Source organism: Dermacentor andersoni, chromosome 10 (genome assembly GCF_023375885.2).
Source record: "Dermacentor andersoni chromosome 10, qqDerAnde1_hic_scaffold, whole genome shotgun sequence".
NCBI lineage: Eukaryota > Metazoa > Arthropoda > Arachnida > Ixodida > Ixodidae > Dermacentor > Dermacentor andersoni.
This window is the reverse complement of record NC_092823.1, coordinates 29,901,199-29,921,032: the sequence shown is the minus strand read 5'-3', so window position 1 is coordinate 29,921,032 and position 19,834 is coordinate 29,901,199. Positions and strand designations below refer to the sequence as shown.

General features: G+C 45.1%; 1 protein-coding gene across 1 annotated transcript in view; it reads right to left on the bottom strand.

Moving 5' to 3' along the window:
• The window catches only part of LOC126519136 (uncharacterized), a 127,906-nt gene that overhangs the window by 5,994 nt on the left and 102,078 nt on the right, over positions 1-19,834 (bottom strand). The window contains exons 16-18 of the mRNA XM_050168740.3: positions 10,177-10,259; positions 7,447-7,513; positions 7,329-7,353 (exon numbers count right to left, since the gene is read on the bottom strand). Coding sequence (XP_050024697.1) covers positions 7,329-7,353; positions 7,447-7,513; positions 10,177-10,259 — 175 coding nt within the window. The remainder of the gene's footprint in view (positions 1-7,328; positions 7,354-7,446; positions 7,514-10,176; positions 10,260-19,834) is intronic.

The following is a 19,834-nucleotide window of genomic DNA, read 5'->3' as shown; positions in this document are numbered from 1 at the left end:
TGTTAGTGGTGCGAAAAAAAAAAAACATTGCACTTTGTAATGAACTTGGTTCATAAATTGCAAGTGACAGGTGTTGTGAAGCATTGCAGGACGTTTTTATAAACGATTTTTTACGGCCAAGTTTAATTATTTACGAATTCTAGCTGATCCTAGACTTTCTTGCATGGAACCTATCATTATTGATCAATGAGGGCTTTTAAATCTCATACTTAAAATGAAAGCATCAGCACCTGGCATGGATGGAATCGCTCCTCAATTCCTGAATGCGACTGCCATTTATTGCTCAGTCATGTTTTCGCAGCTTTTTTCACAGTCATTGCAACATCCTCCAATGCCCAGCGATTGGAGGGCGGGGAAGGTGATTCCTGTGCATAAACCAGGTGACTCATCTAGTCCTTGTAATTACACTCCCGTCACCTTCACTAGTACCCCGTGTAACCTTCTCGAACACGTTATGTACTAAAATCTAATCGCATTTCTCGAACAATATAACTTCTCTCACAACAGTCACCATGGTTTTAGGAAACACAACGCATGCGAAACTCAACTACGTCTGTTTACTAACGATCTATTTTCGGCATCTGACAATGGTTCTATTACCGTCTGTACTTGTCTTGATTTCCAAAAAGCCTTTTCGACACAGTTTCTCACCGTTTCCTTTTGCGAAAACTAAGTATGCTGTATACTGAATGACTTTATTGCACTTGAATAAATTCTTATCTAACAGAAGCCTGTAGTGCTAACAGTCTGTAACTGCTAACGGCCATAACTCGCGCAATTGCTCGGTCACATACGGTGTACCACAAGGGTCCGACCCCTATTGTTCGTAACTTGCATTAACGACATTCCCACCTGCATTAAATCAACGCTCGGGCTATTTGCCGATGGTTGTGTTCTCTGCCGCCTAGTATCTAACCGTTGTGATTCTTCTCAACTACAATCTGACCTTGACAATATTACTTCTTGGTGTTCACTCTGGTGCGGGAAATTGGATGTGAATAAATGAAGACAAATGAGGATTTCCCGAAGAACTGCTGACTGTACTATCCCTTTTTATTCCATTACTAATTTTCAGTTGCTGTCTGTTACTACCTATATATACCTAGGTGTCCACGTAGATAACAATTTATCATGGAATACTCATATAACCTACGTCATTAACAATGAGAAATGCACTCTTGTTTTTTTTTTCCCATGTAACTTTGATTTGGCTCCCGTTTTATTAAAAGTTCTTTATAAAATTTTAGTCAGGGCGGAACTCGAGTACGCTTCTTCAATTAGGGATCCTCACTCCTCTAAGCCTGTACGCACTAGACGCTATCAAAAATCACTCCGCTCGGTTCATTGCTGCTAATTATTCTCGCACGCCCAGTATTACTTCAATAAAAATTTCGCTAGACCTTCCTAACCTTTCTATCACAGGGACGCAGGCCTTCCTACGTCTCTTTAATAAAATCTTCTTTACGAATCCTGCACTGAAACGCCCATTGTTCTCGCCACCTCGTTACCTTTCATCCCGCGTTCACCATAACTTCAAAGTTCTAGTGCCGTTCCGCCAGACCAACATGTACCTCCATTCCTACGTGCTGAACACATCATACGAATGGAATCACCTCCCTGCCTCCATCGCCAGCAACTCTGCGCATGCATCATTCAAGACTGCCATTTTGAACATGTAACACCACTCCTCTCTGTAACGCCACAATGGCATTGAATGTGTTTAAATAAATTAATAAATATGCATTAAGAGTGTATGGTAATTTGTCGGTAAGCCTTTGCTTTCCGTTCGCTGTCGTCTTGAGTTACTGAGAATAATATTTGAAGCTGGTTATCCAACTACTTATGTTAAGTAATGCGAATTCTCAACTACCATTCTACGGCATATCATATTTTAAAAGTTGTAGGCGTAGTCAAAAGAACCCAGCTAAATATTTTTCAATAAAGGGATCTATTACATAGTTCTCTTTCTTTGGCTCGGCCGATTAGCGTGACAATGCGGCTTACTAGGATTACAAACACACTTGTGATACTGTACACTGGTGCAGAACGATTCAATGCGAGTTTTGCGAAGAGAACGACACCACTGCGGAGCTATCAGCCACAGAGCCAATTCTTTTAAGAAAAAACTTTCAGTGACTAGCCAAACGATGTAACAAAGAAAGAAGTCATTAGTATGCTAATCAGTTGGCCTTACCGAAAAAACGCGCAGACATCACATGCAATATATTAATCAATCTGCTCACTCATAAGAATCTCTCCGCAGAACTTAACTTCTTAGGCGTGAATACGGCGCAGTAGTCAGGGCAAGGCGTTATCCAATAAGCTTACCCAAACTTTGGTAGCTTTTACAGTGTTATAATATTGTATAACGACCTTGATGATGTCATCTGAATCAAAGAGACCAGATTTGACCTATTTCTAAAACGAAGTGATGAGTGCATTTCAAGCACTAAATAGTGCTAGTTCACGAGATATTCACGTCCAAAATAGGTTTCACATAATTCTGTCATACTCAATGCATATATTATATGCAGTGCTAAACCAGTCTATGGCGCCAAAATTTAAAGTTCTGATATTTCTGTAATTTTCTTAAAGGTGATGAATGATTCAGGGCAGTACAGCCCATAAGTGTACTACCAATTTTCTGCACATGTTCGATGAAAACTATGTGATCACTTGAGTCATTTGAGAAAAGGCAGCATAGTTTGACAAATGGTCTTGAAATCTTACTGCAACGCCTTTCAGCAATATCTGCGCTTTTAGAATGATAGAATAAATTTTCGTGAGATGAACGCAACCAAATAATAATAGGTATACTCGTGGATTTCACCAAGTTTTAGATCTGCTTGATCATGAGGTTTTGGTAAACTTGTCTGCTGTGGTTTTCGACGTCACGCAGCAGTATTATTCAAATCAAATTTGAGCTATCGGAGGCATGCAGTAAACATTACGGTGTTCTATAGAAGATACAGTTAAATGCGGGCACTGTGCTCAGGCAGGCGTGCTAGGTCCTTTTTTGTAAGACTTATGATAATGATATAGCACACAGTTCACCTGCGAAATTCATAGTCCACGCAGACGACATGACTAAGTTCTTCTCCGCTAATAATTTACATGCCATTGCAGGCACTGAAAATCACGCGTTTCAAAAAGTATGCAAAGTAACAACAAAATTGTTTTCCTGTAAATATTAATGTTGCGAAAACATAAATTGGTATGTTTAGGGCAAAAAATAAAATAACTCAGCTAATGAATGAGATATACTTCTATTACATTGCATTTAAAATTGTTCCTACAAATAATAGCTTACGTGTAATTTTAACAAAACTGTCCTAAAAGATTATGTCGGCACGTAATTATGAAACTAAAATTTTCTGCATCCTTTTCTGCGATCAACACCTCCTTCCCTTCAGCACAGTGGTGTTATTGTATAACGCGGTCTTCCTTTCACGCCTTAACTATTGCCGTATAGGGGGGCGGGGGGGGGGGGGGGAACACGTCAGCGAAAAAAAAATTGATTGCTACAAAAGTCCGTAGCCTCGCACCAACCTAAAAAGCTGTTTCCAACAAAGTGCTTCCCGTAGTAAAAATGTATGACTACCGTTTATCTATTGCTTTCAAACACGCAACAAGCCAAAACATAATATTTCGTAGACAACTTTCCAATCTATGCAAACATGTAGAGGACAATGTTGTTGGCAGTTGCTTGAAAATGATTTGACATCTTTTCAACAATGGGTGTGTCAATAACATCGTTCTTGAATATACTACCTATAAATGAGTATGAATATTTTATGTCCAAATAGGTTTAGAAGTATTACCTACATGTCTAGGATTGCGCTCTTATGCAAGTGTTACACCGACATACGTTGGTACTCTGTCTGCATGATATTCTGTTGTTGCTCATGTGCATTTTGATCTCGCCTTGAATAGTTTTTTCGTCCGCGAAACACTTCAAAGGCTTACATTTTTAATTGCTTTTTTAAGTAATATATTCTGTTTATGTTGCATAGAACATTGTATTGTTAAGCTCTACGGAAGTGTTCGTGATGGGAGTGACTCATTCGGCTGCGGAGCTGCCAAAGATATATAGTCGGCCACTGCTTTGACAAACTACCGAAAGATAGCTCTTACCGGTGCCTTCTCGGCTCCTATGTACACAGTTTTTTCGCAACATAGATTGACTTGAATTGATTTTAAATTTCGTGTCATTCCAGCACTCCGTGCAAAGACGACGAGAAACAGGCGAAAGCTGCGCGACGAACGAGTTTTGAATAGAAAAATGCACACATTCAAGACAAAGATAGCCGGAAACATTCACTTGTTGGACATCTCTAAATTTCGGACGATTGGTTTAGCACGTTTGACCATTGTACGGCCAGCGTTATTGTAGTGCAACAGGTATTTCTTTAAAATTTTTGAACTTATTCCAGTTGCTCTAGAGATCATGTACTGCGGCGGCGAGTGTTGATTTGTACTTGCTATGGCTTCATACGTTGGAGGTATTTCAACCCTTTAAGTAGAATTTAAGAAATAACGAGGGCTAACAAAAATTAGGCAGAGTACCTTGCCAAACACGTTGGAGAAATAGAAACGCAGCAGATGATTTATGGGAGAACCTTCTTATTAAGTTTAAGCTCGTGAGATTGAATAAACGTCTAAAGCTTGTAATACGATTTTGTTTTTCATTTTTCTCCCAAGGACATATCTAGCTGCACCAGCGAATTGAACCCAAGTCCTCGTTGTCACAGCAGAACTCTTTGGAAACTGTTCCACGGTGGCGGGTGAGCATTGACATCAGCAAGCAAAATAAATGAAAAACAGCAATTTTCCTTTTCCCGCTTCCCTTTAACTGATTTCCAGTGTCGTTAAAACAGCATCCATGAAGCTTGAAACTTCTCACTATATGTTTGTACTCGCCGATCAGCTGCCAGACAAAGCCATATACAAACAGCCTTGAAAGCTACTTAAGGGAAAATCAGACATCCAGCCATTCGTAGCAATTCCTAGAAAGGTGGATGTACATTTCGTGATTTCTGTCTCAAAGCTGATGTAACTTCCACGAGAAGAGTTTCCTTTGTAGCAACTCCTACGAATGGATGGATGTCTGTTTTTCCATTAGGTAATTACTTCTTTCCACCTTGCGGGTTCCTGCGGAATTATTACGCCGAACCTTAAAAACCTGCAAATTATTTGATCCTGATGACGACCATCATTTGCAAAGCATATCCCCGCCTCCCGCTCTCTACGTCTAATAACTATCCCGTGACCGTGCATAGAAATGGCCAACAGGATGCAGCGGTGCGTCCATATAGGTCATGTGACTATTATTGCGCCTCCGAAGTACTGATATACGGCACGAAAACAGCTGACAGGGAAAATAAAACAAAGCAAGTCCTGAAAGGATCTAATAAGCCCGTAAGCAAAGCCGTGGCCCCAGCTGTCGCCACTGCCCACACGTTTTGCCGGAAGATCACGCAAAGGGAGCAGCTATTCATACATTTGGACAACCCCGGAAATATATATATATATATATATATATATATATATATGTATGTATGTATATAGCCAGGGCAGGGTAGCCAGGGCCAGGGCAGGGTTTTCAAGTCAGGAAAAGCAAGCAAGTCTGATAGCGAGTACTGCTGTGGGACAAAGAACGCCCCAAATGGTGTAAGCTGCCTTTATAATCTAGGAGCCCCTAATACGACCAAACGTTACATATAAATTTACAGATTACTAGAAATAGTTACACATAGGAATGTTTTGCAATAAAATCACATACACTGGTGTAAAAGACATAATTTTTTCCCTTTCAATTCCCTGTAAGTTTAGTACAGTGTATATATATAGCATTGTGATATAATTTTCCTTGTTCAGTAACAGAGTCATAAACATTATATTTTATGACAAGTTAATTTTTTCACACAATGACATGTTTTGTAAAAATGTTCATGGCCAAAATTAAAAAAAAATTTTTCTGTAAACTGACCTTTTCTTTCGAGTGCAGCTCCCTGCCTAAATTGATGCCGGAACACTGAGAAAACAACTTCCTCAGTCCCAGGAATTGAGAAAGGAGGTCTTCTGGTAAAGCCGCGTTTAACTGCGAACGCTTCTCGTTATTTCTGTCCATCACTTCTTTCGAACGTACCGTCTCACTAAATGCGCCCACAATACAGACAGTTGGTTGCTAAACACAACTCTGCCAAACAATGAACTTACCCAGAACCTTCCATAGGCTATGTCTATTGGATGGATGGATGGATGGATGGATGGATGGATGGATGGATGGATGGATGGATGGATGGATGGATGGATGGATGGATGCTAAGCACGTCCCCTTAGAAACGAGCTGGTGGGTTCCACCAAAAAGTTATTTGTGCATGTTTTGTCTAATCTTTAAGTTACTTTATTTTTTTTACAAACGAAAAAAATTTCAGCACCTACAAAGCTCTTCAGAGCACCTTTTTCTTGACTCTGAACGTAACAGAAAAAAAAATGTGCTACAGCTGAACTGCAAGAACGACACCATAATTTATGCACTGCTGGAAAACAGCAATCGACCGAGTTAGCTTTAAACCTTGCACATTTCGTGATTTCTGTGTCAAATCCGATGTAACATCCGCAAGAAACTTTAGAGCACAGCGGATCGATAAAATAATAAAGTATTTCAGCTGTCAAAGTGGTGACGTCGCATTAGGAAATTAACAAAATGGAATGTTGCAACATTTGCCCTTGTGTGTGTTCTTGTCAGGGAACCTACCTACAACTTCCAAAATGTAGCGGAATTAGTGTAGCTTGGCAATTACGCCATTGTGTTGAGGTATAAATTCAAAAGCTACACGTCATTTCGTTTTCTAGCAAACAGGAAAGCCAGAGCTGATAGTGGTACTTTATAGCTAGTTGAATTTTCTGTTTTCGCAATATTTTCTTTAATTCCATCAGGAACAAGGTACCATATTTTATATGCTTACATTTGCACCTACCTCAAAAAGGGCTAGAAGCTTTACGTCAAAGCTGCAGTAGCGTTTCTGACAAGCAGGAGCGAAATTTCTCAGCCCCGGATACCTCAGCAAGCCAATTATGAAGTCAATGTTATACAATTAGGTTCATATTTCAAACAACAACCAACTTTTTTTTAACTAATATTCGATCGATGGCCATACATGAATAGACATTGTCGTCTTAATTTTCGCTCATGTGAATTGGAGCTTCGGCTTCCTAGTGTGACTTCTACCTCAGCGGCTTCCCTGATTTCATCAGGTCACATGCAATAATGGTATTATACCTCAAAAGAAGAAAACTTGACAGTTTAGTGAAAGATATCTCACCTATTATGCATAGGATCGTTTGGCACTGTAAGGGAGCAAGAAAGCGAACAGGTTATCATTACCAGTAGTGCAAGTAAGCTGAAGCGAAGACTAAAATGCCTTAAGAGGCGTGACTCACAATGCTAGGTTGTTTCACTTGAAACACGTAACTGTAGAAGTGCTTGGAAACCGTGCATGTAGTCTCCCTGTAAACGAAAGGGTTAAAGTGGTAGTCTTGCGTCAGAAATGCAATATTCATAATTGAAGTCATCCACTCACAAACGTTGTTATTATGCGGAATTTTGGATCCTTGCTTATCTTTCGAGAACCATTGTTTACGATTATTACAGTTAAATTATTTTTCAGCTACTGATGCGGCTACCAGGTTCTCAACACGTAAATTTTAATTCCGAGTATACAGTGATTTGCACTTGCGACAATGACGTCAGAAGCGTCTCCACAGTAACCATTTCCGGTGCAGTACTGTCTTCACGGAACGTAAAAGTTGAGAACGAATAGAGTGGAAAGTAAATGTGGTGGTTGGATGCTTCTAACAGTTTGCACTTCTTTCAATGCCGTATAATGATTTATAATGGAATAGTATTGTTTGTTTTGTAAACGTACCGGTTGTCTCAGCTATCATGCATCGCGTTCTTAAGAGACGGGCCGCTATACGCTGTGATAACCAAGTGCATATATCACTGTAGATCAGAGTAGCAGCACATAGTTTTGTTAATGAACGCGTTGAATTCATTAATTAATTGCAATCACCTAAGTATAACAGCTCTGAACGCCGTGCTGTCAAAAAGATTTACAGAAAATTGTAATGGCACGCTTTCAGCCAGGTACTTTCTGCCGTTTTTTTTTCCAGGTGATAAAGAACATTGTAACGGAAAATACCACGTCCCTAACCGTCCGTCCGCATCAAAATTATGCACTGACGTTTCACTTCGTGAAGGCGGATTACGCGAAAGCGTCTTGGTGCTATTACCCTTTTTTGCATTGCGTCCAGATTATTTAAAAATCCTTTGGTTGTGTGTAAGTGTGGCAGTTCTTCCAAGGTTTATTTTATTATTTTGTATGTTATATGCCGTTTTTCGATTTTTATTAAGTGTAAATTATCATTACGAAAGATGGTAAGGTACTGTAACGAAATAAAGTCTTTACTATTTCAAGCAATTTAGTAACCTACTATTAACACTATTCATTGTCCGCTTCTCCTTCTTCCTCTTGTGGAGACTTCTCCGCATGACAAGCCCGCGACTTTCGCCAGTCTTGTTCAGCTCGCGCACGACGTACGGCGACGACTTCGGGGTCGATTAACTTGCTCTCGGCGTGCCGCCGCTGCTTCGTCCTTCGAGGTAGGCCCCCGGCCTCTTGATCACGACACGAACCTGGCACGCCCAAGCGTAGACAGAAGCGGTAGCAAGTGGCAGAGCAGGCTAACCCAACGCGCCTCCGCCTACCCTCCTCCTCCGCGACACTTCGCGTCGTTTCTCCTTCCCTGCTTCACTCAACGCCACCTAGACTTTCCTCTAGGCGGCACTGCTTTGCCGCGCACTGAGCGCGCTCCTCCGTAGTTGCCCCGGCGCGCGATTCTCTTCTCTACTATCAGGCGCCTTCCTCCTCTGGCGCCCCCTCCCTTGCAGCGACGCACATAACCTCGCCGATTTCACGAACGGGGTATGTAGGCTCGCGCGTAGCAGCAGCGCCCTCAATCACGCTACATTGCTGTAAGCAGAAGTACCAGCGCTCGTCCCATAGCAACATCGAAGTGTCACACCGTCGTGCACAGGAAGCTACAGATTATCCACCCACTAACTTCTGTGGAGCTCGTTTGAGAGCGCTGCTTTTCGATGGGGATGGATGATTAGTCACGTGATCATTTTCATTTCTCGTAGACTTAGTGGCTGAATACATGCCACTTGTAATGCATTGGTTTCTTTCAATTTTCTACAAATTCTTCATTGACAACAAGCCATTTAGAGCAGTAATTAAAAAATTGCTTATTACAAATATTTATTCAATTGTATGGCATCAACGATATATCGCTGGCGGCTGCTCTACTCGGCTGTGAACAACATGGAATTGTTCATGGTGCCGCTGAATGACCCGTCTTTTTCAAAAAAGCAATGCATGATAGACGGAAGAGCCTGTATAAAGACTTGAGAGGTAAGGAAAAGCGAGAAGCAGGCTCATTCGAAAGGGGCTCAACGCCCGCTTACACTTCAGAAAGGAGAAGGTAGAAACATATGAACTGAAGATAGGAAGATTGGGAGGAAAGGGGAAATGGAGCTAGATTACAAATCTCGAAGAAAGAAGCGGGACACGCACACACAATACAGGTTACCCGCAATAGGGCTGGTCAGTGCAGGTCATGTGAACTCACAGAAAAAGCAGATTAAATGCAAAACGTAATCGAACAAAAACGCCTATGCAATTATGCTATTGCGATGTATATTTACAGAACAGAAAAAAACACGAATTCTATCAGAATTATTAGAAAAGATTATGCTTGAGTGTCTTGTTTGTGGAAAACGTCATGAAACTCCGGCACAGGACTACGCTACTCCGATTAGTGTTACACTGCAGTGGAAATGGTTACACCTTAAAATGATGCTGTACTGTGTGTATAAGAAAGTGATAGTGCTTCCATATTTGCTGCACATGTTGCAGATGTTTCTTAATTAACGCGGACATATTTCACATGTGATACCTTTCTTATCATTCTTACGGCACTGCGAAAAGCACACACTAGTACACAATAGTCCTATTAAAAGTTCACAGAATACAGCATTTAACGCTCTCTTGAGCGTGCAACACTGAGAAAAATACAGCGCGAATAGCCTCACTCTACTGCCAAACTTACCCAGCGACAACGGCAAATATGGACGGAAAGCTGCTTGATTTACCGCATGAAGCGATCTCGGTAAAATGTTTCTCCAAGAGTATCTAGAAGAGGAAGAAAGAAAACATTTCCTGTAATTGGGCGACGTTCCTTTCGAGAGTGTACAACAAAACTAGTGCACCTTACTGCACACCATCAGTAACTTAACTTAATGGAGGCTCTTCACTGCTTGCTTTGGGACATTATGACTGGATTTATGCCATTTCACCGTGTTTAAAACAAAACTCCTAACAAGCAAACAAAAGCAGCGAGCAGGACGTTATTTTTTGGCTATTGTTTATAAAACAATACAGCAATCTTTCTGATATTTTTCTTCTTGTTTCTAACAAGTTTATGAACAGGGTGACAGCAAATTAACACCAATCAGCCCAGTGCGGTGATGAACTGTGAAGAATGCTTTTTAGTATGTGTAACACACGAAGTAAACAAGTCTTCTTTGCTATGGCGCTAATATAATCTTTATTAGCCAATCACGCTACTTCTCAAATAACACTTTTGCCTTCTGTTGAGGTGTAATAATATTTTAATCAATGCTATCTATTGTCTATTAGCAATATCCGTTGTCTAAATGTGCCCCGCAGATTAATAATAGTTCTGTACGTGTCGTTTATGAGAATATGCTCAGAATGGTGAGCGAGGAATGCAATTTCTTAATATTTATTTCACACAATGACCTACAGAAGAAGGAATGAAAGCAGGATCATGCCTTTAAGAAATTCTCATGCTCTTAGAGCATTAGCGAAAACTAGCATTTACATGGAATTTGACCGATATGTCTTTACATTCATTGTGATTAGTTAGAGAAAACCAACTAGCACGCCCGGATTGATCACTATTAGAAACAGACTAGCATATCTTCAACAACTCGCCGGAGATTTGTATTATAGTACAAATTATAAGTACTAACCGCACCCCTAAGATCCATCAGCATGAAACAATTACACTGCCGCCAATTATACATATGATTATTGTTAATAAAGGCTCGCTTCGGTCAGGTATCTCTGGCGTACTTCTTTAGAGACTGCAATCAACCGATATACCAGATGGCGGACCGGGGGATCCGGACAACGAATATTTATGCAGTGGTAATTTTTTTCTACAGTACTGTGTATCTTCTTGATTTTTATGTTCACGGCATTTTCTTTTTCTCTTTCGCGTCCGTCTAGCTCTTCCGTAAGTAGGCTCACATCATCTGATTCAGATGCAAACATTTCATTTTAACAAGTCGCAAGTAATATTCACTGGGGAAAGAAAGAGAAATGATTACCCAAACCTGACGGCATACTAATGTTGATGTTCTGAGACACGCTGAACAATTGCCCAAATCTCTTCCGGTTAATATTATTACGGTGAAGAGAGTGCAGAAGGTGAAACGAACCAGAGAAGGACGAAGACTCTGGCCGTTGCCTGAGCGCCATATATATGGCTTGTAAATACACATTATTCTATATTCGCGGGCCGGCTATCTTCCTGCAACATTTTGGCGGAGGTGCGCGGTGCAATCATGGAACTTCGCTGCAGACGTCATCTACCGGCCACCACAAAGGCAGATCAACCAACACAGCCGACAACGCCTCAGCAGTCCATGCCAACGGTCATCCACCACTCGTCCGAGAGATCCGAGGACATTTTGTGGCACGGACAACGCCGATGGCGAGGACTGGCTTGCAATGCACGAGCGAGTTTGCGACAAGAACAGGTGGGATCCAAGCTTGATGTTAGCAAACCTGATATTGTGTCTGAGAGGAATTGCCAAGCAGTGCCACGACACACATGAAGCTGACCTAATGAACTGGGATGTCTGCATAGAAAAAATGCGAGACCTCTTCGCCAGACCTGTCCGTCATCACTTGGCAGCTGAAGAAAGAACTTGCCTGCCGCACTCGCACGTCAACAGAATCCTATGTCGTGTACATAAAGGATTGTGTGGCCCTCTGTCACAGGGATGATAAAAACATGACCGAGGCAGAGAAGATTAGTCACATAGAAAAAGGTATTGCAGACGATGCCTTCAATCTCCTAATGTGTAAGGATCGTGCCACCGCGGATGCAATTATAAAGGAGTGTCGGCGCTTTCAACAGGCGAAGGGCCGCCCCGTCGCTCAAACTTTAGACAGATCGCCGAATACCGCCGGGACATCCTCGTGCGAAGAGACCCGCCGCGGTTCGTTCAGTCGACGGAACTGCAAGATATAACGCACATCGTTCGCCCTGAGCTTCAGGCCACAGCTCCGGCTCCAGTTCTTTCCGACTGTCGGGACAGCGTGCCCTCTATGTCGGTTACACAAGATGTCGCTCGGGAGAAAATAGCGAGTTTCAGCATTTCATCTCTTTGCTCGGCCCGCCATACGAACGCCTACCAGATTTCTCCGACCGCTCGCTCCCAGACGCAAAGCTTTCCTCCACTCCATCGCTACCCCGCGGACAGGCGCACGGCGGATGGTAAACCCACATATTTTATTTGTTCCGGCATTGGACACATCGCCCGTCATTGCTGCAGCCGCTCATTGTCGCCTCCTCGGTGACCGTCTCCGAGTCACTACCGCCAAGTGCTAAACAGTCGCACTTTCCCTCCCTACACGCAGACTAGGAACATCAACGCCGACAGCGCTCTACCAAGGTCCAGCCGCTCCCTTTCTCCGCAAGGTCGCCGGTCCCATTCTCTTCTCATTCACTGCTCTTCGCCGCCATCTGCCACCCGTCGCTTCACTACGGGAAACAAAGCGGTACAGCTCCCGGAGGTGAATCTGCAACTCCGACCCGGCCCACAAATCCTCTATTGACCTGCCTACACGTGGAAACCTACTGGACGTTGAAGTTCTAGGTGTTCCTGTTACATCTCTGTTGACAGAAGAGCGCAGCTTCCAGTTACAGGTCCCTTCGTCCGCCGTGCCGTGGACTGTGCAAGTCTCCGACAGTAGTACTTCACCTGTTATTGAATGTGCATAGCATGTGTGACCCATTAGAAACCATTACACCGTTGTTTTATTTATCGTCCTTGAGCACTGTCCGCGTGACCTCGTTCTCGGCCTCGATTTACTTTCGAATAACTCTGGCTAAACAGACTGCTCCGCAGGTATCGTACAGTCGTATCTCCCGTTTCCTACCAACGCCACAACTTGTGCTTCAAACCGCTTATGTTTTGCTGATTTCGCCAGGCTGTCTCCATAGGCTGCGACAAGTATCCTCTTAACACCCTGTCCAACCGTTCCTGAAGCGAGTACGTCGTGTCGCCGATTACTGACGTGGTTTTCTCGTGCAATATTGGCCTCCCGAGCTTCATAATCCTAATTCTTGGGAACAGCGCTCGCGTGCCCAATATCCATTTTCGATTTTCGACGCGTGTGCTTGCCCCAGCGCATATCGCCCCTTTGGGAGAATCCGACATTTCTTCTTCGGTCTCTGAATGTTTCCTCAGCACCAACGGACCTTTGTCCTCGACGCCTGCGGACGACGTTTGTAAGGTGATTGCCCCTGCTCTTCTTTCCGAGCAAACAGCTCTTCTTCACCTTCTGTCGTCTTATTTGAATATCTTTGATTTGGACGACCATCCTCTTGGCCAGGCATCTGTGGTCGCGCATCGCATTAACACCGACAACGCCGGCCCGTTCATAGGCGGCCATATCGTGTTTCCACAACAGAAATGGACGTCCCACAGAAAGCGGTCGACAAGATAATGGACAAAGACATCATGGAACATTCGTGTGGTCCACGGGCATCTCCAGTTGTCTCAGTAAAGGAAGAAGACAGCTCGTGGCGCTTATGTGTTGACTACCGTTACCTCAGCAAGATATTAAAGAAGGATATTATGCACTACCTTGCATAGACGACGCTCTTGACTGCCTTCACGGATCCCAATACTTTTCATCCATTGACCACCGTTCCGGCTATTGACAGATTAGAGTAGATGAGATGGACCGTGATAAAACGGTCTTTGTCACAACTGACGGCCTCCACCAAATCAAATTCATGCTCTTTGGATTATGCAATGCTCCAACTACATGGACTCTATCCTGCGTGGCTTGAAGTGATCAACATGCATCTATTACCTCGACAATGTGATTGTGTTTTCGCCAACCTTTCAGAGCAACCTGTGGCGCCTCACAACTATCCTCTCCGTGTTTAGCAATGCTGGCCTTCAGCTGAACTCTCCCAAGTGCCATTACGGTCGCCGCGAAATTACCATGCTCGGACATCTCGTGGTGAAAAACAACGCAGGAAGCCAACCTGATAGAAAGTTCACACCGTGAGAAATTTTCCTGTACCTTCTTCTAGCAATGATGTGCCCTGTTTTGCGAGCTTATGCAATTATTTCCTGTGATTTGTTGAAACATTTGTCGAGATCGCTCGCCGTCTTACTGAGCTTAAAAAAGATGAATTCTTCACTTAAAGACCACTGCAAGCGAAAGCCTTCTCTACCCTGATTGAGTGGCTTACAAGCTTCGCCGATTCTGTCGCACTTTGACCCTTCTGCGCCCAATGAAGTACGAACTGACGCGAGCAGTTATGGCATCGACGCTGACCTTGCTCAGCATCGAAGGGGTCAAGACCATGTCATTACTTACGCCTGCCATCTTCTCTCTATGCCAGAGCGAAATTACACTTACTGAGAGGGAATGTCTCGGACTCCTATTGGCGGTCGCGAAATTTCGACCGCCCGTTTTTGCTCGGAGCTTCTGCGTCGTAACCGATCATCGCGCCCTCTGCTGGCTCTCCTCTTTGAAGGATGCAACGGGACGACTCGAACTTTGGCATTGCGTGTGCAAAAATATACATTTTTCTATTATGTATACATAAGGGCACCTTCATAAACACGCTGACTTTCTGTCCCGAAATCCCGCGGATCAAGCACACGATACCGATGCTATCAGACATCTGTATCCTGTCCCTCTCCTGGCTTTCTCAACATTAACGCCGAACAACGCCACGATCCTTCCTGTTCTTCAAACACTTATGGTTGTTCCAAAGCACCTCCGTCTGGCCAAGCTCCAACAACTTCCCAACGCGTCTACTGCCGGACATATGGGCATTCCTCGTACTTACGACCGCCTGCAGCGCCGTTTCTCCTGCCCGGAGTTTTTTCGCTCTGTGCGCCACTATGTCGCTTCCTCCGACCAGTGTCAGCGCCGGAAGACTCCTGCTATGCCTCCTGCTTGTTTTCTTCCACCCATTGATGTCACTACGGAGCCCTTCTTACGTTTGGGCCTCGATCTCCTTGACACTTTTACAATTTCCGTCAAAGAAAACAAGTTGATTGCTGTAGCAACAGATTATGCCACGACATATGCCATCACGCGACCGATGGCAACCAGCTACGCTTCAGATGTCGCCGACTTACACCATACGACGTCATACTGCAACGCGTCGCTCATCGCCATTTACACACGGATCGGGGCCTCCACGGTCTATGCCACGTCGTCGATGTTCTCCTCCGTTCCTGTTCTACGAAAGACAATGTTGCTACCGAGCACTACCCTTAAACGAACGGCCTCACCGAATGGTTCTACCGCACACTATCATAAATACTGTCCATGTACATTTCTGAAGATCACCACGACTCGGACGTCGCTTTATCATACAATACCTGTGCATATAACTCGTACCGTCGCGATGCTGCTGGATTCTCACTATTTTGCCTTTTGTATGGCCGCGACCATACCTAGCACGCCGACACGTTGCGCCCATCCGAACTACAATCATAAGGCAGTGATTACGCCCGCACTTCTATTGCCTCGGCTGCCCAAGCCCGAGTTGCCGCACGTCATCGCCTCAGCTTCGCAAGATTCTCAAAAGATACACTACGACCTTCGACACCGAGAACAGCATTTCTCATCTGGTTCGCTTGTCTTTTTCTCCACGTCTTCACGTCGCGTCGGCTTGTTGGAAAAACAACCTTCCCGTGATTCTCGTACGTACAAGACCTTACGTCAGCTGTCTGACGTGGCATACGAGATCGCACCAGTAGGTCAGTCTTCAGTGCATCCTAGCGTCACCTGCGATGTTGCTCACGTCACCAGACTCAAGCCCTATATCCCCACATTAGGTGTGGCTCTATAACGTGCACTGGGACGAAGGGCGCTGTTACTGTAAAGGGAACGAAGAAGCTGACACAAATTAGAGGAAGACGAAGATCCTTTCCGTTGCCTGAGCGCTATGTATATCGCTTGTAAATATGGATTATTCTACACTCGTGGTCCTGCTTTCTTTCTGCAACAATATCCAAGCGTTAATTCTAACTACAGGATGAGGTTTAGCAGAAAATTTTTATAATGCCGCCAAACCAGAGCGATCCATTTTATCCGTTTTGAAATATTGTGCATTAAAAACTATGTGTCACGCGTACGTTAACGCCTGGTACGCTTGCTTCAGCGGGCGGAAGGAACACACGAACGCAAGATGCAATACACACGTAACATTCATTCAATAGGCTATTTTAGTAACAGGAACACACTGTAAGATTCAGCACTTATCACACACGGAATGCGTCCACCCTTGCTCAGCTTTCCGCTCACACTACCGCGTTTACAAACGTCTGTGCGGCGATCGTCTATTCGCTGTAGTAGTGGCGCTTACAGTACCGGTTCTGTTCGACGCGGGTATCGGCGTCCCCCGGTCTGTGGTCCGTCGATGCGATCTGGTCGTCGTCAGTCGTTGTTAGTGTCCGGCGTCACCGATGCCCCGGCCGACGTGACGAAGGCGCGGTCGCTGATGGGCTGTCGCGCTCCGGCAGAGCGCGGCTCGTGCCGGCTGGCGCTCCCGGTGCGCGCCGGCCCAGCGTAGTTCTCCGGACGGGACAGTGACTGGCTGTAGCCAGCCTCCGCGCGTCCACGTTCAGCGGCACAAACGCTGACGTGTCCTGGCGGGTAGGTCCGGGCCAGTGGTAATTCCGGGGACGTCGGACATCTGCTCGCCGAGCCTGGTACTCGGGCGGGACGTCGATGTGTCGCCGAGGAACTGGGGCAGGACCCAGAGAGGCGATCTCCGGCCGTCTTCCCCTGGAACGCTGCGCCCGGCCACCACGTCCTTCCCTGCGCGAGCCCCTTCTCCAAGATGGCGGCTCCACCCGCTCGCTCCACTCCTTCTTCCTCGTCCTCTTTCTTTCTTCATGATTGTCACTCCTGACAATGGCCCCCCTGTTTTCCAAGTTTTCGCTCCGCGAAAACTTCCCTCACTGCTCGTCACCTCTTGGATGTACACGGACACTGCACTTCCACTTCACCACACCACATATAACTTCACTTCGCCACTATTTCGTTCACACGTCACTGCACTTCACTTCACTGCACTACATCACATATAACTTCTCTTCGCCGTTTCTTCCTTCACACCTCACTGCACTCCACCGCACTTCACGCAAGTTTCTGCTGAGTCTTCACACTACGTCAATGTCAACGACAGCAGCATTCACAAGGCGTTGTATTCCGCGAGTGTTTGAGGAAGACTCCTCAGAAGCTCTAAACACTATATGCATGCACAGCAAGCTATTCCCCAGTATACGAACATATTCACAAAGTAAACACGTAAACGAACATATTCCGCAAAGTCAGTGATATCCTTCGTGGCACGTTCAATCATGTGGTCCGTGAACTCCTGCCTACCGGTTCTTGTCTGACCTCGGTACAGCAAGACATGAAGTTGTGCACTGGCCCTGGCTCTCGACGGCGGCGCCTCATCGAGACATGACCTCGGGGAGGGTGATTTGGATGACACCATGAGTTGGCGCAGGACCCAGACCTGCATGCCTGGGGCTTGTCAAAGTTGTCGGACCCAGCGATGACACGTATATTGCTCTTCAATTCTTGAGCCCGTCTTTCCTCACATACGCTCGATTTGGACACCGTGCTTGTCATCTTCACCTTTTGAGAGATCATTTCTGTCGTTGGGATGTCTGCTTGGTATGGACTTTCAGCAGCCGACTCTGTGATGACCATTCCTGTGTCCTTTTGAAACGGTTGCTGAATAATAGGCGTATTCCCTAGAGGTAGCTTTGATTTTAACCCTTTTGGTGTGGTTCTCTGACATATCTCGCAAGATCGCACAAACCGTTTAATGTCACCTTGCATGCACGGCCAAAAGAATTCTTCTGATACTCGGCTGGTCGTCTTTCTTACTCCTTGATGGCCAGCCATTATAGTGTCACGCGCTAACTCGAGGACTGCTCTTCGTAAACTCGCTGGCACTACTAGCTGTCGTGTTTCTCTTCCATCAGGGGTTCTGGCTATTCGGTACAGTAATTCTCCAACCTTCTCAAACTTATGTAGGACCCGGCTCTTCTTATTCTGAATCCATTTCCCTAATATTTCAAAATAATGTCGCAGCGTACTGTCCGCTTCTTGCCTTTTCTTCATTTCCGTCGCGGTTATATCGATGGCGGTGCCTGAAGTATTCTTCATACGGACATCTTTCCTATACTGGTTCCTTGTGCTTTCCTCGACTGACAATATGCTAGCTTCTCCGTTATACGGATCCGAACTTCTTTTGTTGTCTCTGCCACCGGCTTCGGTGGATTCATGCTCCGTCCTACTTGTAATTTGGATACTCGGAAAACTCCAGAGGGGATCTGGATCATCCACTCTTCTAACTCCTGGCACATTCCCAAGAATGACGTCGTACAGCGGCTCTTTGACGCATCGGGCTTCAATCCAACCGCAATAATAAGGCGTCAAAAGCAACACACGAGCCATAGGCATTCGCCGTACTGTACCATCCGCCAATCGAACTGGTGTTTCTGTACCAGTGATATCTCTTTCCGGCACCATGGATTGCCTTACTAGAACAATGTTGGACCCAGTATCTCTTAGTACCGACACTTTTCGTCCCTGCAGCATTCCCACTACTACGGGCATCGAGGTTTCCGGGTCTTCCGACCTCGGAGCCGTTGTGACAGAGCATGCCTTGTCGGTGGCCCTTTCCTGTTCCATTTGCGTCCTCTCGACATCAATGTGACTTTCGCTCGAAACAATGCAGGCAGTCTTATTTTCTGGCTTAGCTCGGCAGGTTTGTATTGTATGTCCATGCCGTCCGCACCCCTCGCACTTCAACGTCGAACTGCGAGTACGACCCAAGGGGCAATTCACAGCGCGATGCCCTATCCTGTCACACATAAAACATTTGATTGTGCTTCGAGTCTGTTCTCTCTCATCTGGTGCCTTTTTATCTTCCTTCCCCTTTCCCAAATTCTTTTGGCCTTGGGCTTCTAAATAGCGGTCGGCGTGTTCAGATAGTTCCGCCACCGTCCTCAAGTTGCGCTCTTTCAGGAATATTGCCACGCCCTGATGACATGATGCTAGGAACTGTTCTGCAATCATGTTGTCCCTCAAGTTTTCGAATGTCTTCTCTATGTTAGCCATCTCCAACCAACGATCAAAGTAGTTGGAGATTCGAGCGGCGAATTGCTGGCCTGTCTCGTTATCGTGTGGCTTGGAGCTTCGGAATTTATCCCGGAAACCTTCGGCCGTTAGTCTGAAGCGTTGCAGGAGAGCCTTCTTTACCTTGTCGTAATCTAGGGCTTCAGTCGCTGACATCCGGCTGTACACGGCCAATGCTTCCCCCACGAGACACATACTCAATCCCGTCGCCCAGTCACTCTTCTGCCAGCCTTGTCCAGTTGCTATTCGCT